We start from the raw sequence: 27,070 nt of genomic DNA, 5'->3' as shown, positions 1-27,070 counted from the left end.
CCCCGACTTGGGCTTTGATTGGCTCCGCTTTGACCAGACCCCTCCGTTCGGCTAGGGAAAGGCCTCTTCTGGTTGGCTGCTTTCCGTAAGAGCGGCCGCTGATTGGCTGGAGCGGCGAAGTGGGCGGGGCTGCCCGGCTCTCGCCTCTCTGTGTGGCGGGCCATGGCGGCGACTACAGTGGCGGCGATGGCGGCAGCGGCGGCGTCCGCGGTCGGTCCCGGGGCAGCCGCAGTGGCTCGCGTCTCTTGCGGGAGGGACCTCAGCTGCGTCCCGGAAGTGGCGGGCACCCTTGGGGCAGTCGCCAGGCAGGGGTGAGCGAAGCCACGTGGTCCCCCGGTGACCTTTGACTCCCTCAGTCAGGCCATGCTGACCCCTGACCTCCATCAGTGGGTCATCCCTGGCCTGGGGAGGGGTCGGCTGCTTTTATTTTTGTCCATCCCCAGATATTCCTGACTTTTAGGATGACCTAGACCTCAGCTGAGGATGCAGGGCTGCCCCCCCCCACACTCTTATTTCCTTCACAAGGCCCCTGTGCCTTTAAAAACAGGTAGAAATCCCACAGGTGATGCTTTCCCCGCCATAGTGATGTGGCAATAGGGAAAACTCCCCCTCAATCATGATGACGACTTTGCTTGGTTTCTGCTATTGCCAAGGCTATGGGATTTATTATTATTATTATTATTTATTTATTTACTTATTTATATAGCACCAACAATGTACTTGGTGCTGTACAAAATCTACAAATAAAACAGCAACACCCTGCCTAAAGGCTTACAATCTAAAATCACATTAAAACATACAAAGGGGGGAAGGGATTTAAAAGAAGTCATATGGGAATTGGATTGAGGTCATCTAAGTCATGAATTTTGATGTCAGTAGGAGCTGAGGATACTTAACCTGTCTGTGTTATTCGTTTTTTTTAAAAAAAGCTACTCTATGTCTTGAGCTTTGACTGAGTAATAACAGTCAGAAAATGAATGCTTCATATGCACAGGCCTCAATGGGATTTTGAAAGCGGACTCCTTGCCCCATCTGCTTAACAAGGTTCTGCCTTTTGGCATGGTTCTCCCCAGGGCTGGTGGCAAAGGAGGCAAATTTAGGCACCTGCTGAGGACCCATTTCCCAGCAGGGGCTCACTGGCAAGAACACCCCTGAAGGTACTGCTCCTTTTCACCCTCACAACCTGCCTCTCATTCTGGCCCATCTGGTGAGAAGGAGCAATAGCTGCTGTTTCTCTGGCTCTCAAACAAGTGGTAAAAATGAGGAGGAGGAGGCTGAGGAGCCGTAGCAGCTGGTGACAGTGGTAGTGAGAAGTTTTACCTCTGTTATATAATAATAATATATTTATTTATTTGTTACCTGCCTCTCCCTCTGGATCGAGGCAGGGTACACCACAAATACAAACACTATAAAATACATATAACTAATTAAAACATTTAAAACTAATACATTATTAAAAGCAGCACATTATTACAAAGGCATCTTAAAGTTCAACTGGGTAGGCCTGCTGGAAGAGATGGCTTTATGGCTTTCTTAAATTCCGGAAGACTGTTAAGTTGGCGAATCTCTCCCGGCAAGCCATTCCACAAACTGGGAGCGGCAGAAGAAAAGGTCCTCTGGGTAATAGTTGTCAGCCTTGTTTTTGCTGGCTGGAGTAAATTCTTCCCAGAGGACCTGAGCGTGTGGGGCGGATTGTATGGGAGAAGGCGATCTCGCAGGTAGCCTGGACCCAAACCATGTAGGGCTTTAAAGGTGATAACCAACACTTTATACTTCACCCGGAAACTAATTGGCAGTCAGTGAAAAGATTTTAAAACTGGTGTAATGTGGTCACCCCTAGATGTACCGGTGACCAACCTGGCTGCCATATTTTGAGCTAGTTGAAGTTTCCAGACTAGGCACACAGGTAGCCCTATGTAGAGCGCATTGCAGAAGTCGAGCCTTGAATATGACCTTACCTAGGACTCTGTGCACCAGGAGATGGCTTGTGGACCAAATTGGCCACGCACTTCAAAGGATGCAGCCCTTTACTTGAAAAAAAAAGTCTAAGTTGCTGGAGGCCCCAGTGTTTTGAGAACTCTGTGGTTCTTTCCCCTCTGCACCCCTCTCAAAATGATCCACCAGCAGGAGTCATGTTGTTCTTCCTTCACACTCTACTTTGTACTTACATCCCCTATGGTAGATGCAAAAAAATGTTCTTAAAATCTTGCATTCAGCTTCAGGTATTGCGAAATTCCTTTTCCACTAAATTCCTGTAGCCACAGACTCTGTGCTGGGCTGTATGGGTAACTAAATCACTGTGGCAGCCTTGAAAAAAAAAGCCTCAAAATGTACTAGCCTAAGTGCTCATAGAAACTAACAATTATAATTTCCAAGGCTTTGTTAGTCCGTTGCAGCAAAAACAAAGGAGACTTTTGTGACACTTTAAAAACTACCAGCTTTATTGTGCCATTAGCTTTCGTGGGCTCCAGTCCACTTCCGTCAGATGCATGAAGTGTTATTTGTTAAAGGTTAATTGCCTGAGAGGGAAAAAAAAGCAGTTAAGGGTACAATCTTATGTTGGGAGTTGTAGGACTTTTAGCTCTCTAAAAATGCATAGGATTGTGCCCTAACTCTTCTAGTACATGAAAGGTTCCCTGGGTCTCTTGTAATTGCTTGGGGTGGTGACTATTTACAAGTGTATCTCTGTAGAAAAACCTCAAGATAATCTTGGTTATCACCACTGTGAAGATAATGGTGTGTGTGTGTGTGTGTGTGTGTGTGTGTGTGTGTGTGTGTGTAAGCCATAGAAGCCTGAATAATCTGTACACAAATACTGTGTTTTTATTTTAAAAGTATTTTTATCCGACCTTTCCATTAATAGAAAAGCTCAAGATGGCTTACAAGCCAATTGGCATATTGAAACAACAGTAACCCAGAGAATAACCAGCAATAAGAGTCATAGAATCATAGAATCATAGAATAGCAGAGTTGGAAGGGGCCTACAAGACCATCGAGTCCAACCCCCTGCTCAATGCAGGAATCCACCCTAAAGCATCCCTGACAGATGGTTGTCCAGCTGCCTCTTGAATGCCTCTAGTGTGGGAGAGCCCACAACCTCCCTAGTCAGTGTAGTGTAGCTGGGCTGGGACGCAGGAGATCCGGGATCTAGTCTACGTTCAACCATGAAACTCACCGGGTGACCGTGGGCCAGTTGCTGACTCTCAGCGTAACCTACCTCACACAGGGTTGTTGTGAGGATAAAATGGAGAGGAGACGGACCATGTAAGCCAGCCTTCCTCAACCTGGGGCGCTCCAGATGTGTTGGACTGCATCTCCCAGAATGCCCCAGCCAGCTGGCTGGGGCATTCTGGGAGTTGTAGTCCAACACATCTGGAGCGCCCCAGGTTGAGGAAGGCTGATTGTAAGCCGACTTGGGTTCATTGCAAGAGGGAAAAAGGCGGGATATAAATGTAATAAATAAATGAAAGAGAGGCAGCAGGCAAAACATGCTGCCGTCTGATGTATTGGGAAGTTTAAATTTCAGAGCTCAACAAGTCAGATGCCTACTAGAAACTAAATGGTCGTCTTCTGCTGTGCAGGGCCATCAGAGAGCGGTTCAGGTGGGCCTCCCTTGGCAACGTCTAGGCACAGCTTCAAAAAGATTTTTCCTTCACCCCAACCAAATGCACCTCCAGTATTGGTGGGACACAGTGTTGGCTTTTTGTCCTATAATACCATGATCTTAACGCATGATCTTAACACATCCCACCCCATCCTATTTTTCATTCCACAGGTTCGATTTCCTCTGCATGCCCATTTTCCACCCCCGATACAAGAGGGAATTTTTCCAGGAGCCAGCTAAAAAACGACCGGGTCCCCACACCCGCTCTGACCTATTGCTTTCAGGGAGAGGTGAGAAACTAGGGGAAACGTGGTTGTCTTTCATTAATCTCCCTGTTGGTTGTGGGTAGGATTATGGATTTATTTAGTACTTGTAAATGATTAGGCTATTTCGTCCTCACCCATTCTCAGGGGGGTGGGTAACAACAGTTTAAAAAGAAGAAAAAATGCATTAATAAAGAAGAGACGTGCTTTTGGTTGATTTTAAAGAGCACGCCATATTCTCAACCTGGCTCTTACCTCTGAACTGCCTGCCCCTCTCCAAATGAAAGGGGGCTTGTTCTAATCCCCACGACATCTTACTTCTTGCTAGATTGGAACACACTGATTGTGGGCAAACTGTCCCCATGGATCCGGGCTGATTCCAACGTGGAGAAGGTGCGCAGGAATTCCGAGGCGGTGAGTGACCTTGGCAGCGATGGGGTGGAAAGTCTTACTCTTGTAGCAGAGAAACGTTTGCATTAAGATGCTGCCGAGAAATCAGCCATTAATAATAATGCTGGGAGTTGTAGGACTCCATTCAGTCTAAACATGAAGAAAATTGTGCTCTTAAGAGTGTGATCTTATGCATGTCTGCTCAGGAGTAAGACCCACTGATTTCAATGGGACTTACTCCCTGGCAAGTGTGTGTATAGGATTGTTGAAGGAAAGACAGCCCAGAGTTGTAACCCATGGTTAAACCATGGGTTATAACTCTGGATTGTCTCCCCACAACAACCCAGAAATCCTGGTTTGCATGACACATTTAACAACCCCGGGATGGAGTGTTCCTGGGTTGTTTCACCCTAGCAGGAGTCACCAGGTGGCAGGAATCGGCATGCTTTCTCACTCCTGCTTTGTTCTCAACGACCTAGGATTTTAAAAAGTCCTGGGTTGCTGTGACGTGCAAACTGGGCCGCTGTGTCAAGGCAGGCTAGTACTATCTGCTCTGAGTGGCAGAGGGTCTCGGGTAGAGACGGGTCTCTCCCAGTTCTGCTGCTTGAGATCCTTTAATGGTGAGTCTGGGGACTGAACGCAAGACTTTCCGCATGCAAATCAGGCACTTAACCACTAAGCTGAGGCCTCTTCCTCTAGTTTTTCATTTTGTTTTCCCAATCTGTTTCATTGTGTGACCTGGATTTCTGGTGGAAAGAAGTGGAGATTGTCTGTCTGTCAATCTTTCCTTTCTTATGATGAAAAGTTACAACATCCGCAACTATTTCAGTCCAGGTCCAGGCCTGATTCAAAGTGCTGGTATTAACATTTAAAGCCCTAAACAGCTTGGGGCCAGGTTATCTGAAGGAACGCCTCCTCCCATATGTACCTGCCCGGACCCTAAGGTCATCCTCAGGGGTCCTTCTCTGCGAGCCCCTGCCAAAGGAAGTGAGCCAGGTGGCTACCAGGAGGAGGGCTTTCTCCGCTGTGGCACCCCGGCTGTGGCATGAGCTCCCTAAGGAGGTTCGCTTGGCACCTACATTATATGCTTTTAGATGCCAGGTGAAGACCTTTTTATTCTCCCAGCATTTTAACAGTCTATAAATAAATTTTAACTTTGTATTTTAAATTTGTAATTTTGCATTGCTGCTGTTTTTATCTGGTTGAGCTTTTATATTTTATTTTATATTATGGTTTTATACTGTTGTTTTATACTTTGAATGTTTTTAATTTTTGTGAACCGCCCAGAGAGCTCCGGCTATTGGGCAGTATAGAAATGTAATAAATAAATAAATAAATATTTCGCTTAGAAAAAAGGCAAGTGAGGGGAAATTATACGAAATTATGCGTTGTTTAAGGAAAAGCGGACAGGGAGACATTTTTCTCCCTCTCCCATAGTACTTAGAACCATGAAGGTGATTGGTGGGAGATTCAGGTGAGATAAAAGGAAAGAGTTCTTCACACGGTGCCCAGTTGAGCTATGGAATTCCCTGCCACAGATGTAGTGATGTCCACCAATATGGAAGGCTTTAAAAGAGGATCAGACGAATTCCTGGAGGAGAAGGCTATCATTGGCTACTAGTCCTGGTGGCTATATGCTACCTCCAGTATCAGAAGCAGTAAGCCTATATACACCAGTTGCTGGGGAACATGGGTGGGAGGATGCCGTTGCACTCATGTCCTGCTTGTGCGAACAGAATGCTAGACTGGACCCTTGGTCTGATCCAGCAGGGGTTGTATGTTCTTCTGTAATCTTTCCACACCATTTATAATTTTAATCAGGCTTTTTCAAGTTACTTTTCTTTTCAATGAAAAACATCAGCTAAAAAGCTTCAACTTTTTAACTTTCTAAAAGTTTTCCAGCTCTGCCATTTTATCCTTTCAGTTGGATTGACTAGAATTATACGCAGTATTCTCAAATGACATATCTGTGCTTCTCTGTTCTTTGCAGGCCATGTTGGAGGAGCTGAATTTTGGGGCGTACTTGGGGCTCCCAGCATTCCTCATACCCCTGACCCAGGCAGACAACCCCAACTTGGCACGTGTTCTGTGTAATCACATCAACACCGGGCATCACACTTCCATGGTATGTTCAGCAAATGCTTCCCAGCCTCACCAGGCCAGGCACCGCAGAACCCTGGCGCATCCACAAAATCATTCCCCTCAAGAGTAGACCCCACATCCCCATGACACTTCCTTTACTTATTTAGTTCCAAGCCGTTAACGTGCGGAAGGAGTCTCCACCGTTGTGTTCATCCAGCAGATGTGGGTTTGTGCTTAACAGAGCAGTAGCTCCAAATACTTTGAGCGAGCCATGCTGCCACATGCTCCAGGTGAAGGCAAAAACTTCACAAAACACCTTCTTTCCCCCACTCCTCAGTTTGCTAGACACATTGACTGGTCAAAGATTTCCTCCTGACCCCAAATATGGCCGTTGGACTCTTACGCTGCCCTGAGTTCCTAGCGATATAGGGCGGGATACAAATGTTTTAAATAAATAAATAAATATTCAAAATTCATCTACTAAGTTAGCCATCCCCAACCCGATGCCCTCCAGATGTGTTGGACTACAACTCCCAGAATTCCTCACCATTAGCCCTGCTGGCTGGGGCTGATGGGAATTGAAGTCCACATTTTTTTGGAGGGAACTTGGTTGGGGAAGGCTATATTAAGTCATCTCAAATGAGTTTTATTGGGCACTGCGCCATTCTTGCACGGACCCCTTTTTAATTTTGTTAAGTGGAACAGCCCTTAATTTTCTGTATTCAGTGGGACAAATCCCACTAGAATCTTAAGAGTGGGGTAATCCCAGCATGGATCCAAGCTCTTTGAGACACCAATCCTAAAATATCCTTTGTGAGTGTATCCATGCGCATTTCGGACCCAGCTCATGGCGTATAGCTAAACTTTTCTGTCCTGCTTCACATGGGTTCTCATTGGGCCTGTTCAGAAGGCACCTTAAACCCTGCTGTGTAAGGCTTTTGGTTAAGCAGCAGGGTTTAACGTGTCTTGTGTGGTGCGTTTTGCTAAACCCTGTTCAGTCGCTAACCAATCAGACTGTCTCCAGCAAGGTTAGCGGCTCTAACCATGGCTTAAAGTGTTGTGTGCATCAGCATGGCTTGTGGTTAGTGCTAACCCCAAGGAACCACAGTTTCACTAACCACAGAGCCTGAAGTGTCGTCTGAACAGGCCATTTTCTCTCTCTCCTCCCTCTACAGTTCTGGATGCGGGTCCCATTGCTGGCTCCAGAAGACTTGCGGGACGATGTGATTGAAAATGAGGCCGTGCAAGGGGTAGAAGAGGAGTGTTCTGGCGAGGAGAAGACCTGGCAGTGGTGAGTGAGGAATTTAATAATGGAGGAACCTGGGTAAACGTCGTAAGGGTGGACCAGTTGGATAGTGGAGTGTCTTGGTTAGGTTTCTCAGACTGGCTGAGTAAGCTCCAGAGTGCAAGTACTTCCTTCCAAATGCGATTTTGCAGAGGTAAGTCTTTGTTGGATCCCAGTCCAAGGCTTACTGCAGCATCCAAGAAGAAATCCATATGCTAGATATTATAAGCCCGCTGTTCATTTATCCCAAGGTAATAGAGAAGGCAGGTAAGGAGCACCTGACCTTGCCGGAGGAAGTTCACCTTCTTTAAATCAACGACAAAAGATGAAATTCTGCTCTTGAAGGTGATAGTTTCTAATATGAACTGCTGGAGAGCGCGTTGCCTTGAAGTGCGCTGCCTTTTGATCGCTTTGAGAAAAGCAGCTTTTTGATACCTGCGGCTTGGATCTTTATTGTCATTGCTTGTGAAAAGCCCCATTTCCTTTTCTGGAATTCTCTCTTTCAACTTGCATCAGTTTCTGATTCACCTCCTGGAAATGTTATCATCCAGTCTGCTAATTTTGTTAGCGAGTCTAGAGAGAGAGAGGAAGGAAAGAAAGGTGTGGGTTTTTTTTTTTTAAAAAAAAAAATCAGTTCCCGGTAGTTTTATTGCTAATAGTTTTTTAACTATTTGTTTGAAATGTTTGTGTGATTGGATCTTTAAGCTTCTTAATGTTACGTTTTATCACGTTGTGGACCTCTCGGAGAGCTTTGGCTGTTGGGTGCTATAGAAATATAATGAGTGAATGGGTCAAGGGGAAGAGGAGGAATACAGAGGAAGAGGTAGAAGATGCCAGCCTTCCTGTGTGCTCAAATTAGCTTCTTATCTTTACAGGTGGCACAACTTCCGGACATTGTGTGACTACAACAAGCGTGTTGCCGTGGGTGAGTGCCGCTGGACCGACCAGGGCTGGGAACAACTCATGACAACCTCATTGTATGAAGGTTGTCCTCTCTTTTCTTCCCCTTTGACGTCTCTTCTTCCTTTTGTCCCTTCTCCTCAGCCCTGGAGGTGGGCCCCGACCTGCCGTCCAATCACGTCATCGACCGCTGGCTGGGGGAACCAATCAAAGCAGCCATACTACCCACCAGCATCTTCCTGACCAATAAGAAAGGGTTCCCTGTTCTCTCCAAGATGCACCAGCGCCTGGTCTTCCGCTTGTTGAAGGTCGGCCTCTGGCTTTCTACTTCCATTTGGTTCGTCCCCACCTTTGATAGTTCCCTTCCGTCAATCTCACCTGGGTCTACCTGCCTTTCCCATGTTGGAACCCAAAGTACATGCAACGGAAGTAATAGCCTATTACGCCTGCCTCGGTTTCCCTCCTGTTCCTCTGTTGTTTCCGCAGTGTCTGCTTTTAGATTGCAAGCCCCCTTGGGAAAGAAACCTGTCAAGTCTGTTCTTTGTAAGGAAGGAAAGGAACCTCTTGTGCAAGCACTGAGTCATTGCTGGCTCTTGGAGGGACGCCAGCTTTCGCTGACGTTTTCTTGGCAGGCCTTATAGCGGGGTGGTTTGCCGTTGCCTTCCCCGGCCGTGATTACCTTTCCCCCAGCTAGCTGGGTACTCATTTTACCGACCTCGGGAGGATGGAAGGCTGAGTCGACCCGAGCCGGCTGCCTGAAACCAACTTCCGCTGGGATCGAACTCAGGCCGTGGGGAGAGTTTCGGCTGCAGAAACTGCTGCTTTACCGCTCTGCGCCACACGAGGCTCATCGTTCTTTGTAAAGTACTATAGAAATAGGCGGTGCTATGGAAGTAAATAGATAGATGTTGATAACAAGCTTGATGGTGGGTCTTAGAGGAAGAGACCGTCGCTTGTGCTTACCCCTGTTTCTTGGCACTCCCCAGCTTGAGGTACAGTTCATCATCACAGGCGCCCACCACCATCCAGAGAAGGAGTTTTGCTCCTACCTGCAGTACCTGGAGTATCTCAGCCAGAACCGCCCACCGCCTTCTGCCTACGAGCTCTTTGCAAAGGGCTACGAAGACTACCTCCAGTCCCCTTTGCAGGTGAGTCCTCCGTGGCGGTCCTGCCTTCTCCTAGTGAGAATTCCCTTCCTCGAAGACTTTTCTCACCCACGCCTTCTCTCACACACCCTGGGTTTTGATGCCACCAGGACCTTTAAGGCTCAGTCCCTACCCTTTACTCCATCCTCATCCTGCGAGGACACGCAGGTTTTACTCGATTACCTTGCGCTGTTCCCTTTGTTATCTCCCTCTTCTGCAGCCGCAAGCAGAAGGCGTAGGATTTTATAAACAAAGAAAGCTTTATTAAGTACAATGATAAGTTGTTGAATAATAAGCAATTAACTCTTAAACTCCTCCTTGGCTGGTTGCCCAGGGAGGAGATGCAGTTAGACTACGATTACAACATATTATTAACGCATTTCTCAGGGAGGGGAGTTTTCCATCATGTTTAATAGAAGCGGTGGTACAGCTGCTTCTAAAATAAGCCCTCCCTGGACCCCCTGGACTTTAATAATTACAGACCGGTATCAGATCTTCCGTTTTTGGGCAAGTTGATCGAGAGAGCAGTTGCCTAACAACTCCGAGCAGTCTTGGATGATACAGATTTTCTAGACCTATTTCAAACTGGCTTCAGAGCAGGATATGGAGTTGAGACCGCTATGACACACAAATATATTTCTCTATGCCTTCGATAACAGTGTCAGCTAAGGATAGTGTGTTTCCTCTGAATTAATGCTTGCAGGCGGTAATGGGCTGGATGAGGAAAAACAAGCTGAAGCTGAATCCAGACAAGACGGGGGTGCTTACCGTGAAAGGCCCCAAATTGTGTTTGGAGGTGTGTCAGCCAGTTCTGGATGGGGCTACACTCCCCCCTGAAAGACTGTGTTTGCAGTTTGGGGGTGCTCCTGGATCCGTCGCTCCAAATGACAGCCCAGATAGATGCGACGGCCAGGAGTGCCTGTTATCAGCTTCGGCTGATACATCAGCTGCACCCCTTCTTAGAATCAGAAGACCTAAAGACAGTTGTGCACATGCTGGAAACCTCAAGTCTGGACTTCTGCAATGCGCTCTACATAGGGCTACCATTGTACCTAGTTTGGAATGTTCAACTAGTTCAAAATATGACAGCCAGGTTGGCCACCAGTATATCTAGGGGTGAGCATATTACCCCAACATTAAAATCACTCCACTGGCTGCCAATTAGTTTCTGGGCAAAGTACAAAGTGTTGGTCATTACCTTTAAAGCCCCACACGGTTTGGGTCCAGGTTACCTGCGGGATCGCCTTCCCCCGTACAATCTGCCCTGCACACTCAAGCAAGGTGCAGATTGTAAACAGACTCAGGTGTTTTGGTTCCTGGAGTAGTCCCAAGTGTGTTACGCAAATTTCACCACTACGTTGCTGTCTCATTCCTCACATGTGTCCAGCCCTCTTGTTTATTATTTATTTATTTATTTATTGCATTTATATCCCGCCCCATAGCTGAAGCTCTCTGGGCGTTTTACAAAAGTTAAAAAACAGTAAACATTAAAAACAAATATACAAAGTTTAAAAATATAAAAAGTATAAAAACAATAGTATCCTTATAAAAGCAGCTATTCTGGGGTCCGTTAAAAACAAACAAACTCAGCTCATGTTGTTAAATGCTGTTAAATGCCTAGGAGAAGAGAAAGGTCTTAACCTGGCGCCGAAAAGATAACAATGTTGGTGCCAGGCGAGCCTTATCGGGGAGATCATTCCATCAGCAGCCAGGCACCTCTCCCCCGTGCCTGGGTCCAGCTCCAGCTGAGAGCCCCCTCCCTCCTGCTACCAACTGTCTCTGCAGGGGCCACCAGTGAGGGAGGAAGCAGCAGCCAGGCACCTCTCCACCATGCCTGGGTCCAGCTCCAGCTGAGAGCCCCCTCCCTCCTGCTACCAACTGTCTCTGCAGAGGCCACCAGTGAGGGAGGAAGCAGCAGCCAGGCACCTCTCCACCGAGCCTGGGTCCAGCTCCAGCTGAGAGCCCCCTCCCTCCTGCTACCAACTGTCTCTGCAGAGGCCACCAGTGAGGGAGGAAGCAGCAGCCAGGCACCTCTCCACCGTGCCTGGGTCCAGCTCCAGCTGAGCGCCCCCTCCCTCCTGCTACCAACTGTCTCTGCAGAGGCCACCAGTGAGGGAGGAAGCAGCAGCCAGGCACCTCTCCACCATGCCTGGGTCCAGCTCCAGCTGAGCGCCCCCTCCCTCCTGCTACCAACTGTCTCTGCAGAGGCCACCAGTGAGGGAGGAAGCAGCAGCCAGGCACCTCTCCACCATGCCTGGGTCCAGCTCCAGCTGAGCGCCCCCTCCCTCCTGCTACCAACTGTCTCTGCAGAGGCCACCAGTGAGGGAGGAAGCAGGAGCCAGGCACCTCTCCACCATGCCTGGGTCCAGCTCCAGCTGAGAGCCCCCTCCCTCCTGCTACCAACTGTCTCTGCAGAGGCCACCAGTGAGGGAGGAAGCAGCAGCCAGGCACCTCTCCACCGTGCCTGGGTCCAGCTCCAGCTGAGCGCCCCCTCCCTCCTGCTACCAACTGTCTCTGCAGGGGCCACCAGTGAGGGAGGAAGCAGCAGCCAGGCACCTCTCCCCCGTGCCTGGGTCCAGCTCCAGCTGAGAGCCCCCTCCCTCCTGCTACCAACTGTCTCTGCAGGGGCCACCAGTGAGGGAGGAAGCAGCAGCCAGGCACCTCTCCACCATGCCTGGGTCCAGCTCCAGCTGAGAGCCCCCTCCCTCCTGCTACCAACTGTCTCTGCAGAGGCCACCAGTGAGGGAGGAAGCAGCAGCCAGGCACCTCTCCACCGTGCCTGGGTCCAGCTCCAGCTGAGCGCCCCCTCCCTCCTGCTACCAACTGTCTCTGCAGAGGCCACCAGTGAGGGAGGAAGCAGCAGCCAGGCACCTCTCCACCATGCCTGGGTCCAGCTCCAGCTGAGCGCCCCCTCCCTCCTGCTACCAACTGTCTCTGCAGAGGCCACCAGTGAGGGAGGAAGCAGCAGCCAGGCACCTCTCCACCATGCCTGGGTCCAGCTCCAGCTGAGCGCCCCCTCCCTCCTGCTACCAACTGTCTCTGCAGAGGCCACCAGTGAGGGAGGAAGCAGGAGCCAGGCACCTCTCCACCATGCCTGGGTCCAGCTCCAGCTGAGAGCCCCCTCCCTCCTGCTACCAACTGTCTCTGCAGAGGCCACCAGTGAGGGAGGAAGCAGCAGCCAGGCACCTCTCCACCGTGCCTGGGTCCAGCTCCAGCTGAGCGCCCCCTCCCTCCTGCTACCAACTGTCTCTGCAGGGGCCACCAGTGAGGGAGGAAGCAGCAGCCAGGCACCTCTCCCCCGTGCCTGGGTCCAGCTCCAGCTGAGAGCCCCCTCCCTCCTGCTACCAACTGTCTCTGCAGGGGCCACCAGTGAGGGAGGAAGCAGCAGCCAGGCACCTCTCCACCATGCCTGGGTCCAGCTCCAGCTGAGAGCCCCCTCCCTCCTGCTACCAACTGTCTCTGCAGAGGCCACCAGTGAGGGAGGAAGCAGCAGCCAGGCACCTCTCCACCGTGCCTGGGTCCAGCTCCAGCTGAGCGCCCCCTCCCTCCTGCTACCAACTGTCTCTGCAGAGGCCACCAGTGAGGGAGGAAGCAGCAGCCAGGCACCTCTCCACCATGCCTGGGTCCAGCTCCAGCTGAGCGCCCCCTCCCTCCTGCTACCAACTGTCTCTGCAGAGGCCACCAGTGAGGGAGGAAGCAGCAGCCAGGCACCTCTCCACCATGCCTGGGTCCAGCTCCAGCTGAGCGCCCCCTCCCTCCTGCTACCAACTGTCTCTGCAGAGGCCACCAGTGAGGGAGGAAGCAGGAGCCAGGCACCTCTCCACCATGCCTGGGTCCAGCTCCAGCTGAGAGCCCCCTCCCTCCTGCTACCAACTGTCTCTGCAGAGGCCACCAGTGAGGGAGGAAGCAGCAGCCAGGCACCTCTCCACCGTGCCTGGGTCCAGCTCCAGCTGAGCGCCCCCTCCCTCCTGCTACCAACTGTCTCTGCAGAGGCCACCAGTGAGGGAGGAAGCAGGAGCCAGGCACCTCTCCACCATGCCTGGGTCCAGCTCCAGCTGAGAGCCCCCTCCCTCCTGCTGTCAACTGTAACTGCTGAACTTTCCAACTAAGATTGTAGTGCCTGAATTTACTTTCCTTTTCCCCCTCCTCCTCCTCCCTCCCAATCCCCTTTCCTTTTGTGTCATGTCTTTTAGATTGTAAGCCTGTGGGCAGGGACTGTCAAATACTTTTGTAAGCCGCCATGAGAGCCTTTTTTGGCTGAGTGGTGGCATAGAAATCCTTAAATAAATAAATAAGTAAATAAAAAATTGGGGGCCACCACTGAAAAGGCCCTCTCCCTTGCTGCCATCCCTGAGCTTGCTGTGTCTTCATCCGTACGGTGAAGCCCACTTCTTGATGCTTTCTCTCTGTAGCCCTTGATGGACAACTTGGAATCCCAAACCTATGAAGTGTTTGAGAAGGACCCCATCAAGTACTCCCAGTACCAACAGGTGAGTGCGTAAAGGAAAAGAGGGTGGGATTTCCTGAGATGGTCTAAGAGGGAGGGGGAGGTGAGGAGAGAGGGGAGAGGTAAATGGGAAGGAGTGTAGGCCAACTACGTGTGAGTAGGTGGGATACAGGAGGAAAGCCAAAGCGCTGAAGGGCTAGTGTTGGGTGATTTATGAAGGAGGAGAGGTTAAATCAGGAGTGGGCACCATGGTACAGCGGCACCACCGAAATTCAGGATGGCGAAAAACCAATAGCCAATTTGCCATGGAAGATCGGTGGCAAACATCAGTGGAATTCTGCAATGGCTACGTTTAACTTGGCTTTAGCTAAATGTGGCCATGGTGACATTCCATAGTGGTTTGCAGCCAAAAATGAGAAAATCTGTTGACTTTTTTTTTGCTGCGCGCAAATTCTATGGGGTGGTGGCAGAAGGGCAGCCCCAGGGTGGGTGTGAAAATGGCCACCCCTGGGCTAGATAGAGGTGGCTATATAAGAAACCTGTTTTTGAGGTGATTTCAGCTCTAGATAGGGAGGCAAAGCCGCGTTCCGCAAACATACTTCAACCGTCCTTTTCCTCTCTTTAGGCCATATACAAGTGCCTGCTAGACCGTGTGCCTGATGAGGAGAAAGAAACAAACGTCCAGTGAGTAAGAATCCAGACAGCGACCCTGACTGGCCCCATGTTTGACTGTTACTTTGCAAAGGATGCTGGGAAAAGGGATTAGAGCAGTTGCCCTTTTCACCTGCCCATTGGCGCCTGCCTGTTTATTGCCATGTTATAACCTTGTTAATCAAGACTTTCACTGCTGTACGAAATGTCCCAGCACTTGAGTGGGAATGAAACGCCTGCTGTTCTGTCTCAACAGTCCCCCATTCCCTTAATTAAGATAAGGGGATACAAAGTTGAAAGGGACACTCTGCCTAAGTCTTTTATTTTGGGTCTTCCAGGAATAGCAGAGCACGCCCGTTCATAAAGCCTTCTCAATTCCCTGTTTTGTTATATTTTTTCTTACCCTAACCACAGGTTCTGGATGTCTCTATAGTACATAAAATATATATAAATAGCAGGTACAAATGGTTTAGGGGTTTGTTGTTGTTTATTCGTTCAGTCACTTCCGACTCTTCGTGACTTCATGGACCAGCCCACGCCAGAGCTTTCTGTAGGCCGTCGCCACCCCTAGCTCCCCCAAGGTCAAGTCTGTCACCTCCAGAATATCATCCATCCATCTTGCCCTTGGTCGGCCCCTCTTCCTTTTGCCTTCCACTTTCCCTAGCATCAGCCTCTTCTCCAGGGTATCCTGTCTTCTCATTATGCGGCCAAAGTACTTCAGTTTTGCCTTTAATACCATTCCCTCAAGTGAGCAGTCTGGCTTTATTTGTACGGTATGCATTTCTCATTTTAAAAGGAATCTATACTCTTTTACTTCCCTCATCGAGAATAAGATATGAGTTCAAGAACATTAAGACTATATCCTGCACATCCCATTGAATACAGTGAACGTTACTGAGTACACGTGTATAAAATCTGACTGTCTACGTTGGTTAAAATGCAGTAACCTTGCCCGAGTTTGAACGTGGCCTAAGGAGAATTGGCTTACAGATTTGAAGTCACCTCGTTCATTCATGACACACGTTAAACACATCGGCACTCGCAATAAATGAAGGGCCCATTTACATATTGTGAGGTAACTTACGTTGACCCTATTCAGCGACGCACTAAGCCACTGTGGTTAAGCGTTTTGAACTAAACACTGTGGCTAAGTTCAGTCAACATGTTAGTCAACGCAGTGTGAAAACTCCACTCAACGGTTGAGTTTTTAGGGGCTGCACCCCACACAACATGTTCTCACTTCACCGTTGTGTGACTGTGGGCTACTGCGGAGTTGAGTAAAAGTCAGTGCTGTGTTTGATTGACAGTTCCTCTGCCTTCCTCCTGTCCTCCCGATGGTATCCCATCAGCCATTGCTGTGAAAAAACAATCCTGACAGCTGTCCTAGAGAGGCACTCCCTCCTTTCGCTGCTCTTGCCAGAGAACTCTGTAGCCAGTGGGAAAAGTCTACTCAACGCAACGGACAACTCCACAGAGCCCAACACGCAACACAACTGTTGTGCAGGAACTCTCTTCTGCACAGCATTGATATTCTGCGTGGAGTTTTCCTGCCAGACAACACATTTCTCAACGGTGGTGTAAAAACTCCACCGTGGAGTTCTAAAACCACCGTGAACCGAGCCTATGATTTAGCGTGTTGCGTGAACTATTCCTAACCACGGCGGCTACATAACCACAGTTTAAACACCCTCACTAAACATTAGTGAGCAACCTAACCATGGCTTAGCGTGTTGTCTGAACAGGCCCGATATGTACTTCATTTATAGATGAGGCTTTCTTCAAAATATATTGATAAGGCTTTCGTTTATTGCGAGTGCTGATGCGTTTTCTGGGTATGTGTCAATTGTTCTCTCCGGCCAAGTTGTGCATTTGAGCAGTGCTGCTCCCAGCAGGCTCCAGCTTAGCTAGGAAATAAGCTTTTAAAATGGCCTGTTGTTTTCGGTTCTCCTCAGCGTCTTTCTCTTTTTCCATTCCCCAAACCCTCAGGGTGGTGATGGTGCTGGGGGCAGGGCGGGGCCCTCTCGTGAATGCCTCACTGCGAGCTGCTCGCCAGGCCAACCGGAACGTCAAGATTTACGCTGTGGAGAAAAACCCCAATGCCGTAGTAACGTAAGTATGTCCCAAGTGCCACAGCTCTTTCCCTCACACGTGGCGCTGCCCTCAAGGGGGAAAGAGAAAGGAAGTGTCCTGTGGAGAAGGCCACAGAAAACCGTCTCAAGACTGCCTATTGTCTGCTACTCCTGCGAGGAAAGGGAGCTGAAAATCAGGAGAACTAAGGGATTCCTACGTCCTGAGCTTCGTTACTCGTCCTGGACAGTTATTTATTGTTCGTTATTTAAAGCGTTTTTACTCTGATTTTTAGCCAAAACAGCTCTCAGAGCTGCTTATGAACATCAGCATTAAGATAGTTCCTGCCCTCAGGCTTGCAATCTAAAAGTCATGAGACAGAAGGAAAAAGAGATGGGAAAAGGAAAGCAAGCTTGGGAGCCAGTCCTTAAAAAATAGTTCTTACAACAACCAGCTGGGATAGAAACGGTTCAGTTTGCCTGACGGAATGGCTGCCCTTAGGTGACGGTTGAAGGAAGGCCAAGTATTGAAGGCCAAGTAAAGATAAAAGTTCTCACCTGTGTAGGAATTATGTGGCAAACACAGTTACCAATTAATGATTTGAATGCATAAAGTTGCATTATTAGCCGTTAGGTCATTGCATTGTGCCACCTTGGACAAATGGCCCCGGGGAGGCCATAGGGGGAACAGTATTTATTTAGTTATTGCATTTTTATACCGCCCAATAGCCGAAGCTCCCTGGGCAGTTCACAAAATTTAAAACCATTCAAAGTATAAAACAAACAGTTAAAAAAAAGATATAAAATACAATATAAAAGCACAACCAGGTTAAAATCAGCAGCAAATACAAATTTACAAAATACAAATTTAGAATACAAATTTAAAACAGCAAAGTTAAAATTACATTTTAAAGACTGTTAAAATGCTGAGAGAATGAAAAAGATGATCCTAGATGATTTACTGTTTGGGGATTAATCGTATACAGGTTCAAAAAGGTGGAATATAAATGTAACAAATAAATATATCTACACACACACACCTCTTTCTCTTTCTCCTGGAATCCTTCCCACAAAGCAGTTGATGGTAGATGTCCCTGTGGGGGAGGAAAATGTCCTGTTTCTCAGAAAACTGCTTTCGATGGGAGGCAAATGACGAGGCTTGCTAAGTAATCCACAAAGCTTTTATTAAGCAACAAACGTCTCTTCGACCTGAAGAGAGACTAACCTCTTGGAAATGTCCCCCTAGGCAAAACTATGCAAACTAAGCAAGACAGTTGTCCGCTCAAGAAGAATAAGAAGCCACTTCTCAAACGCTCATAACTTTAGAGCGCCTGGTGCGGAGGCAGGTTCTGGCGTAATCTGACCGACTTTCTCACACTTTCCTTCCGCTCTGTGCTTTTGAGCTTCCGGCGGACCCTAGCATCAGCTAGCTTGTCTGGGTCGCTCTGCTCTGGAAGAAAGCTCACTTCCCACCGAGTGTGTAGGATTTGGCCTTGAGGAGATAAGCTCTGGAGAAGGCTGACTTTCAGCTGGGGGAATCACCTGTGAGAGCTTCCTCCCCCACTGGTACAGGCTGGCTGGTGCCTGGTGCTGCATCTTCTAGTTCTGAATCTGATTCTGATTGATTACCTGAAACATCTTCTCCCAAAACAGGGGCAGTAGGGTTAGACATGACAGAAAAGGTTGGTTAGGGGGCGAGTATTGGACACCCTTTCCTGAAGGCGCACAGACTGCCTTCAGGCAGCAGTGGCCGATAACACATACTCCACCTCCACCTGGCTTTCATGCTGGGGGAGGGGAGGGGGGCTTGACAGGTGTGGGGAAGACTGGCAATGAGACCTTTTGGCACCTTCCCCAAATGGAAGAGATATACCAGCTGCACCCTTATCTGGACAGAGATAGCCTAGCTACAGTTATCCATGCTCTGATAACCTCTCGTTTGGATTATTGCAATGTGTTGTACATGGGGCTTCCTTTGAAAACGGTCCGGAAACTTCAACTGGTACAAAACAGGGCAGCCCATTTACTAACAGGGACTGCCTGGCGAGATCACATTACACCAGTCCTTTTCCAGCTTCATTGGCTGCCAGTCCAGGTCCGGGCCCGATTCAAAGTGCTGGTATTAACATTTAAAGCCCTAAACGGCTTGGGGCCAGGTTATCTGAAGGAACACCTCCTCCCATAAGTACCTGCCCGGACCCTGAGGTCATCCTCAGGGGTCCTTCTCCGCGAGCTCCTGCCAAAGGAGGTGAGGCAGGTGGCTACCAGGAGGAGGGCCTTCTCTGCTGTGGCACCCTGGCTGTGGAATGAGCTCCCTAAGGAAGTTCGCTTGGCACCTACATTATATGCTTTTAGACGCCAGGTGAAGACCTTTTTATTCTCCCAGCATTTTAACAGTCTATAAGTAAATTTTAACTTGGTGTTTTAAATTTGTAATTTTGCATTGCTGCTGTTTTCATCTGGTTGAGCTTTTATATTGTATTTTATATTATGGTTTTATACTGTTGTTTTATACTTTGAATGTTTTTAATTTTTGTGAACCGCCCAGAGAGCTCCGGCTATTGGGCGGTATAGAAATGTAATAAATAAATAAATAAATAAGAATCCCTGCCCTCCCATGTTGTGGAGGTAAGACGGAAGAGGGCGAAGCAGTGGAACCCCTGGACCGAAGGGAGAGAGGAAGGGAAGGAAAAGACTGAAAATCTTTCAGAACTGAGATGTGTCCCTGCAGGTCTGCTTCACGCACCAAGTAGTTTGGAAAGGGAGGCTTGGCGCAGGGTGGAGAAATCCGGCCACCGGCTCAGGCCCGTGCTTGCTTCTTTCCCTTCTCCTTCCCGCAGGCTGGAGAGCTGGCAGTACGAGGAGTGGGGTTGCCAGGTGTCGGTGGTCTCCTGTGACATGCGGGAGTGGGAGGCTCCCGAGAAGGCCGACCTCATGGTGTCTGAACTGCTGGGCTCCTTTGCCGACAACGAGCTGTCCCCAGAGTGCCTGGATGGTGCAGAGCATTGCCTCAAAGGTGAGGCCACGTGTGGGACGCGGTCGAGGCGGGGAGGAGCTAAAACACGTGGCGTGCTGATTGGGCGGCCTTTTGAAGCGATGGTGAACACTATGAGTGCCCGGCGGATCAGTCCAGCCCCAAGCCCCTTACGCTTCTAGCCTCCTGATTTTATTCATGCGTTTAAATTGCTTTTAGTCTGCTCCTCAACCAAAAAGATTTCCGGAGCAGCTTATATGGCAGTCGGAAACAGATGATAGTCCCTGCCTGCAGGCTTACAATCTAAAAAGACCCAAGGCAAAGGAGATGGGAAGGGAAGGGAGGAGGAAAAAATGAAACTCACAAGCTGAATATGAGCCAACAATGTGATATGGCTGCAAGAAAGGCAAATGCTATTTTGGGGATACCATTAATAGAAGTATAGCTTCCAAATTGCGCAAGGTACTGGTTCCCCTCTGTTCGGCACTGGTTAGGCCTCATCTTGAGTATTGCGTCCAGTTCTGGGCACCGCACTTCAAGAAGGATGCAGATAAGCTGGAGGGGGTTCAGAGGAGGGCAACCAGGATGATCAGGGGTCTGGAAACAAAGCTCTAGGAGGAGAGATTGAAAGAACCTAGCATGTTCAGCCTGGAGAAGAGAAGACTGATGGGAGACATGATAGCACTCTTCAAGTACGTGAAAGGTTGTCACACAGAGGAGGGCCAGGATCTCTTTTCGATCCTCCCAGAGTGCAGGACACAGAATTACGGGCTCAAGTTAAAGGAAGCCTCGTTCTGGCTGGACATCAGGAAAAACTTCCTCACTGTTAGAGCAGTACAGCAACGGAACCAATTTCCTAGGGAGGTCGTGGGCTCTCCCACCCTAGGGGCATTGAAGAGGCAGCTGGATAGCCATCTGTCAGGTATGCCTTAAGGTGGATTCCTACATTGAACTGGAGGATGGACTGGATGGCCTTATAGGCCCCTTCCAACTCTACTATTCTAGGAATCTAAGTCGTCTTTCGGCAGGACTGGTGGAATGGCCCGGCTTCCCACTCTCCTCTCCTGCTGGAATGGCTGCTGGTGGTGACAGTTGAGGGAGGAACAGCCTGATGCTTTTTCACTTCTCCCCCTACGCAGAAGGTGGGGTGAGCATCCCCTGTGACTATACCTCCTTCCTGGGCCCCATCTCGTCCTCGAAGCTCTACAACGAAGTACGCGCCTGCCGCGAGAAAGATCGTGACCCTGAGGTGAGACTTCCTCTGTTCCCTCTGCTACAGCTCTGTAGTTGCTCCGTGCTGGAAAGAAGTCAAAATTCTGCAGTGAAAATAAACCGAGTCTGATCTTTTAAAAAGAACACGGATGGAAAATGGAACCATTCATAGCCCCAAGCAATGAATAAAAAAGACATAAAGCTCAGGGTCAAAGAACTAAACTGTTTAAATTATCAACTATGTACAAAAATCTGTTTGGAAGGACAGTGAGATTCAGCTGAAACAACACAGAATCTCGTGGCTAACACATTCATTGTGGCATTGGCTTTTGTGAAGTGGACCCTAGTCTACCAAAGTTCTGCCATAGTAAGATGTGTTTAGATGGAGTTTGTCATTTCAGCAGCATTTAAATGTATTTAAGCCTTCCATCCTCCCGAGGTCGGTAAAATGAGTACCCAGTTAGCTGGGGGAAAGGTAATAACGGCCGGGGAAGGCAACGGCAAACCACCCCGCTATAAGGCCTGCCAAGAAAACGTCAGCGGAAGCTGGCGTCCCTCCAAGAGTCAGTAATGACCTCTGACTTGCACGAGAGGTTCCTTTCCTCTCCTTTTCCTTGTATTCCTGCATTAAACCACATGCAGCCAGACCTATAAGATCTACTGAGCGGAGGTGTAACTGGATAAGGCTTCATATTTGCCTCTTGAAAAGCAAACCCTGTGAGTTGGAGTACCTATGTGAATGCTTGCAACGCTGAATTTGCATTGAGCCGTATAGAAATGCAATAAATGAATAAAATTAAAATAATAAATAAAGTATGCATGTTTAGGCAGAAAAACGTCCTGCAGCTCCCAGCTTTCTGCAGCCAGCTATTGTGACCGGGGAGAGTGCTGCGGGTTATAGGACTTTTATGTCTAAGCATGTGCCTAGGATTGTTCTCAAAGCCACTGAAGAAGACACTAGGACCGAAAAGCATTTGTCTTCTAGGTTTCCCGCTGGTTCCACTTAAGACTTCTCATTACGACTCGTGAAATTACTTTTAAATTATATGTGCAAGAGAATAACCTGCTTTACAATTTTAATAGCAGGTCTTGAGATAATTTGCGCTTTGCATTTGTTTGATTTATACATATATTCTTATTTATTTATTTATTACATTTCTATGCTACATTGCTATATTACATTGCTTCGTCTCAGTGTTTTTATATGTATTCATATTGGGAGCGTGGGGGGGGAACTGTGTATTTCTTTTTTACCCGGACCTTTAATATCATTTCTATCTCTATAAATAATACAAACCCAGAAACAGATTTTGCATGACTGATTTACTTAATAACGTTCACAGAGGAAGAAGCAAAGATCTGTGCATGACAGTGTTTCAAAATCCTCCTTCTCCCCCCACCTCACCCCAATTCTGAGGTTTCACCGACATTTTTTCGTGCTTTCACGCCGAGGCGTTCAGCCCTTACGGTCTACAGAACCTCGGCTTTTAAAAAAAGCAAGACTTAATGGCTTGTTCCGCGCCCAGTAGCAAACACCACACATTTGCAGCCTGGATGTAGTCCGACGTGGAGAGCTTGTGCAATAAGAACTAGAAGCTTGGCATTAATGCGCGTGCGAAGGATTCAGAGCCACGATGTGGAGTCCGAGGTGACATGGTCTGTAGCGAGTGGAGAGATCAGTGTATTTAACCGAGCACTTCCGAAATCACCCAGTTCCAGTTCATGAATCAATCAGGGGATGAAGAAAGACAGTGTTGTTTGTACAACTACCCTTTTCCACCCCCTGTGCAGCTGGAAGTTTGAAATTGGGAGGGGGGGGATAGTTGTAACCTTTTAACTTGTCTCTTTGGGGCATGAGGAGGCGTTGGTGCCCATGTACAAAGGACGGATTTTAAGATCATTGTGTTTTGCTTCTGTTTTTCTCCACTCCAGGCTCAGTTTGAAATGCCCTACGTCGTTCGGCTTCATAACTTCCACCAGCTAGCACCTCCGAAAGCCTGCTTCTCCTTTAAACACCCCAATCCAGGTAGGATGCGCGCTGCAGCTGAGCCAACCACATGTTCGGGGTTGCAGAGGGTGGGGCTTGGATTCGCCACACCGTCAGCCCTGTGAATGGGGAGGACACTGCTAGCCACACCATTAAATCGCCGCCACCCTAAAACCTGGGATGATATCAAGGCTCCTTAAGAGGACATCCTCACACCTTAGCTTTTCCGTCTTGTAGACTCTGTCAAGGACAACAACCGCTACCAGTCGCTAGAGTTCCCGGTAGATGTGAACACAGTGCTTCACGGTTTTGCCGGCTACTTTGAGACCACGCTATATGGAGACATCACTCTCAGTAAGTTGAGGTGTTAGATCAATGTTCTTTTCACCCAAGGACGAGATCCAAACAGCCCTTAGGAACGACTCCACCATCAATGTTCTTTTCACCCAAGAAAAGAACATTGATCTAACAGAGGGGAGGGAAGTGAAACTCTTGCAGCTGGGAAAGAGGGCCAGGGCAATCTTGACTTGATGTGGCAGAGCGTGTCGCTTTCAACCTTCTCCTCCCTCGCCCCTCCTTCTAGGTATTCGGCCCGAGACTCACTCACCTGGCATGTTTTCGTGGTTCCCTATTTTCTTCCCCATCAAGGTAAGAGCTCCCGTAAATGTTCTGTGCGGGACTGTAACTCCCGTATTGACAAGGATTGCTCTGGGCACGAAGGATTTTTCATCAAGGGAATCTCCAGTTCTGTTCAAGGGGGAAAACATGTATTTCAAGGCAGTCGAATTCTATTCCTGGAGACAATGGCAGCGAAGTCTAGGGGCTCATCTACACCAAGCGGGATATTCCACTAGGAAAGTGGTATGTAAAAGGCAGGAGCCACACGACTGCTTTATAGCGGTATGGAAGTGCACTGACAACTGTTGGGGCCCATGAGACACATCTACACCAAGCAGGATATAACAGTGGTATGAAAGCGGTATACGGTATGTGTCAATGGGCCCCAACCGTTGTCAGTGCACTTCCATACCGCTCTAAAGCAGTCGTGTGGCTCCTGCCTTTTACATACCACTTTCATAGTGGAATATCCTGCTTGGTGTAGATGAGGCCTCTGTCACCTGATCCCAGCTTTTGCCAGGCCTTTCCTCTCCATCCCCCTTCCTATGCCCTCTATGTGTGTGTCTCTTTTCTTGGCTTCCACCATTTCATTTTCTCATGTATTTTTCCCATTTTCCTTCTTGTTGGTACATTGGGGTGGTTGAGGGGCGGGGTGGGTGGGTGGGTGGTGGAATTCAGTTCTTCCTATGAACTGGTTTTCACTTGGGCAAGAAAATCCAGGTTAATAAGAGAAGCCGTATACTCCTGCAAGGGGTTAAACCTAGCCCACACTCTTAAATGTTTTAAGTCAGCCTTTCCCAATCGGGTGCCTTCCAGATGTGTTGGACTACGGCTCCCATCATCCCCAGCCCGCATGGCCATTGAGAGTTCTAGTCCCAACACACTTGAAGGGCATCAAGTTTGGGAAGGCGGTTTTAAGGTTAGGGCTTTGTCCACAGCTGTCTAGGTTGTGGTTCTCATAGGGCTCTGTGGCATGAGCTGGGGCAAGAGAGGCTGCTGATGCTGATGTCCTCCTTCTTAGACATGGGAGAGAACAAAAAAGAAAAAAGGGGGGGCTCTAGAATAGTAGTCATTATTCTTGAAAAAGGAACCTCTCGTGCAAGCACTGAGTCATTACTGACTCTTGGAGGGACGCCAGCTTTCGTTGATGTTTTCTTGGCAGGCCTTATAGCGGGGTGGTTTGCCGTTGCCTTCCCTGGCCATTATTACCTTTCCCCCAGCTAGCTGGGTACTCATTTTACCGACCTCGGGAGGATGGAAGGCCGAGTTGACCCGAGCCAGCTGCCTGAGAACCAGCTTCCGTTGGGATCGAACTCAGGCCGTGGGGAGCGTTTCAGCTGCAGAAACTGCTGCTTTACCGCTCTGCGCCACACGAGGCTCAGTCATTATTCTTACTTACAAAAAAATTAAAAGGGATGGGGAAGAACGGAGCAACGCCTACTTTATGACTTTGAGGGGGTAAGAATTAGCGCTAGGGCTGTACAAGCTTCAGATTCGGGAATCTGAATCACGGAGGCCATTTTGTGACGGATCCGCCATTTCCTTGCACAGCCCTAGTCCCCACACAGCCTACAACTCCCAGCATGCAGTGCCTGGGAGGGCTGCACTTACCGGGGGCCAGGAACAGAGGGCATACGTGTACGCACCACCATCGCCCGCTCCTCGGCGCAATTGAAGGCTTCTCCGCGTGATTGGCTACTGCCGCCGCAGTCCAGAGTACTCCATTACCCTGGAGGGGTCCCCGCCTGTTCCGCAGGTGCCTTGCAGCCGCCCACTCTGGTAAAGAACGTGGGCGGCTCTGTTGAGTTATGGCTTTAAAAGCTGATTAGTTATGGCACAGACTGGGTTTCTGGCACATAACCTTTTGTGTTAAGTCTCTGTCTGGGCCTTCCAGAGACTAGCAGAGATGGCAGCGGTTCTCAGCCAAGTCAGCAAAGACGTGAATTAAGACAGAGATTTATGTAGGTTAAAATAAACCTTTTTACTGGCAAATAAATATATAATTTAGTTATGGCAGTACAGATACAAATACTTACAAACGGTCAGTCAATACAGCTCACATCAAATTGGGTAAGGGACATGGAAGTAAGGTGAACATGAAAACACATTTACTTTTATAGACAACCTGTACAATGATGCAACTCCTTGCAACCCTTAATTGAAGACAATCAGTTAGACAATTATTCAATTATGACACTTAATGTCCAGGTGTAGAGCTGACCTGAGTCCTCTGTTCCTCCAGATCCTCAGCAATTAACAAAGCAATGGAAAACATAACCAAGATCCATTCCAGGATCCAACAGGCTCTTGGGGGGAAGCAGGCGGCTGCAGGGCACCTGCGGAACACGCGGGGACCCCTCTATGGTCAATGGAGTATTCTGGATTGTGGAGGGGCGGGCGATCACAGCAGTGGCCAGTACACGTATGCCCTGTTTCTGAGCCCCGGGAAGTGCAGCCCTCCCAGGCACTGCATGCTGGGAGTTGTAGGCTGTCTGGGGGGCCTAGGGCTGTGCAAGGAAATGGCGGATCCCCCATGAAATGGCCTCCGTGATTCGGATTCCACAGCCCTAATTAGCACCTGCGGAAAGGTTTTTGTCTGGGTTTGCGGTAGGGTTTCTGCTGCTGAGGGAAAGGGACTTGTGGCCATGTTCCTGAGCATTCACGTAAGACTGTGGTTGGCAGGGTGGTGGTGGTGATTTCTTGGTCGCTGAACGGATGGACTCTCTGCTATTGACAATCTTCTCTCCACAGCAACCCATAGGCGTACAGGCAGGGGACTGCATCCGTGTAGCCTTCTGGCGTTGCAGCAACTCCAAGAAAGTGTGGTACGAGTGGGCTGTCGTTTCCCCGACGTGCTCCGTCATCCACAACCCCACAGGACGTTCCTACACCATTGGGCTGTGAGCAGGAGCCCCGTCCTTCCCCCTTAGCAGAGCGCCCCTTGTCTCCAACCATTGAGACACGGGAGAGCCTCCACTCCAGAGAACGACGAGAGACTGGTTTTTCTGCACAGAGGCACAGGGTCTCCAACGTTTGTTGGATGTAGGTCAAGAGAAGGTCATTCGCTTGGATTCCTTCTCCTGCGTTGATCATATTCTTTCTGGTCTGTGGAATTTCAATAAAGTCGCTGAAATGTGCACCTGGATCCGCTGTTGCATGAGGAAGCAAAGACTGGAGAGAGCTGTGTAAAAGGTACAGCCTTTCTGCAGGTCAGCGGCATGATGTGGTCACAGCTGTTAGCTTAGGTGGCCTTTCAAAAAAAGGATTAAACGATTGGATGCCAAGATAGGTCTAGCACTGGATGTTGGCCGTGACAGCCAAATAGAGCTGTCACGTGCAGAGGTGTTAGAGTAGGGCTGTGTGACAGATCTGGTCCTCTGTGTTTGCCCAGGAAGTTATGCCCCGTTTCCCCCAACCACTGATCTTTTAGTGGCTACCCGGCTTTT

At 48.9% G+C, this 27,070-nt stretch overlaps 1 protein-coding gene across 1 annotated transcript; it reads left to right on the top strand.

Annotated features, from left to right (window-relative positions):
• Nucleotides 1-163: 163 nt before the first annotated feature.
• Nucleotides 164-26,761, top strand: PRMT5 (protein arginine methyltransferase 5). Its single transcript, XM_063138052.1, has 17 exons — nt 164-311; nt 3,776-3,894; nt 4,196-4,281; nt 6,248-6,382; nt 7,515-7,630; nt 8,500-8,549; nt 8,669-8,832; nt 9,511-9,672; nt 14,082-14,159; nt 14,742-14,800; nt 16,754-16,876; nt 19,674-19,849; nt 20,947-21,056; nt 22,952-23,045; nt 23,244-23,360; nt 23,590-23,654; nt 26,376-26,761. Exons 1-17 carry the CDS (start codon nt 187-189, stop codon nt 26,526-26,528), a joined length of 1,932 nt encoding a protein of 643 aa, XP_062994122.1. The 5' UTR covers nt 164-186; the 3' UTR covers nt 26,529-26,761.
• Nucleotides 26,762-27,070: the final 309 nt, after the last annotated feature.

Source organism: Elgaria multicarinata, chromosome 11 (assembly GCF_023053635.1).
Source record: "Elgaria multicarinata webbii isolate HBS135686 ecotype San Diego chromosome 11, rElgMul1.1.pri, whole genome shotgun sequence".
NCBI classification, from domain to species: Eukaryota; Metazoa; Chordata; class Lepidosauria; order Squamata; family Anguidae; genus Elgaria; species Elgaria multicarinata.
Note: the sequence above shows the minus strand (reverse complement) of the source record. Positions and strands in the feature narration are given on the sequence as shown.

What these genes read in the sequence shown, in the direction of transcription:
- PRMT5 (XM_063138052.1), top strand. Translation starts at nt 187, where the DNA reads ATGGCGGCAGCGGCGGCGTCCGCGGTCGGTCCCGGGGCAGCCGCAGTG. An exon ending in AGAAAGATCGTGACCCTGAG is followed by an intron (nt 21,057 to 22,951) that starts GTGAGACTTCCT and finishes TCTCCACTCCAG; the next exon opens with GCTCAGTTTGAAATGCCCTA. An exon ending in ATATGGAGACATCACTCTCA is followed by an intron (nt 23,361 to 23,589) that starts GTAAGTTGAGGT and finishes CCCTCCTTCTAG; the next exon opens with GTATTCGGCCCGAGACTCAC.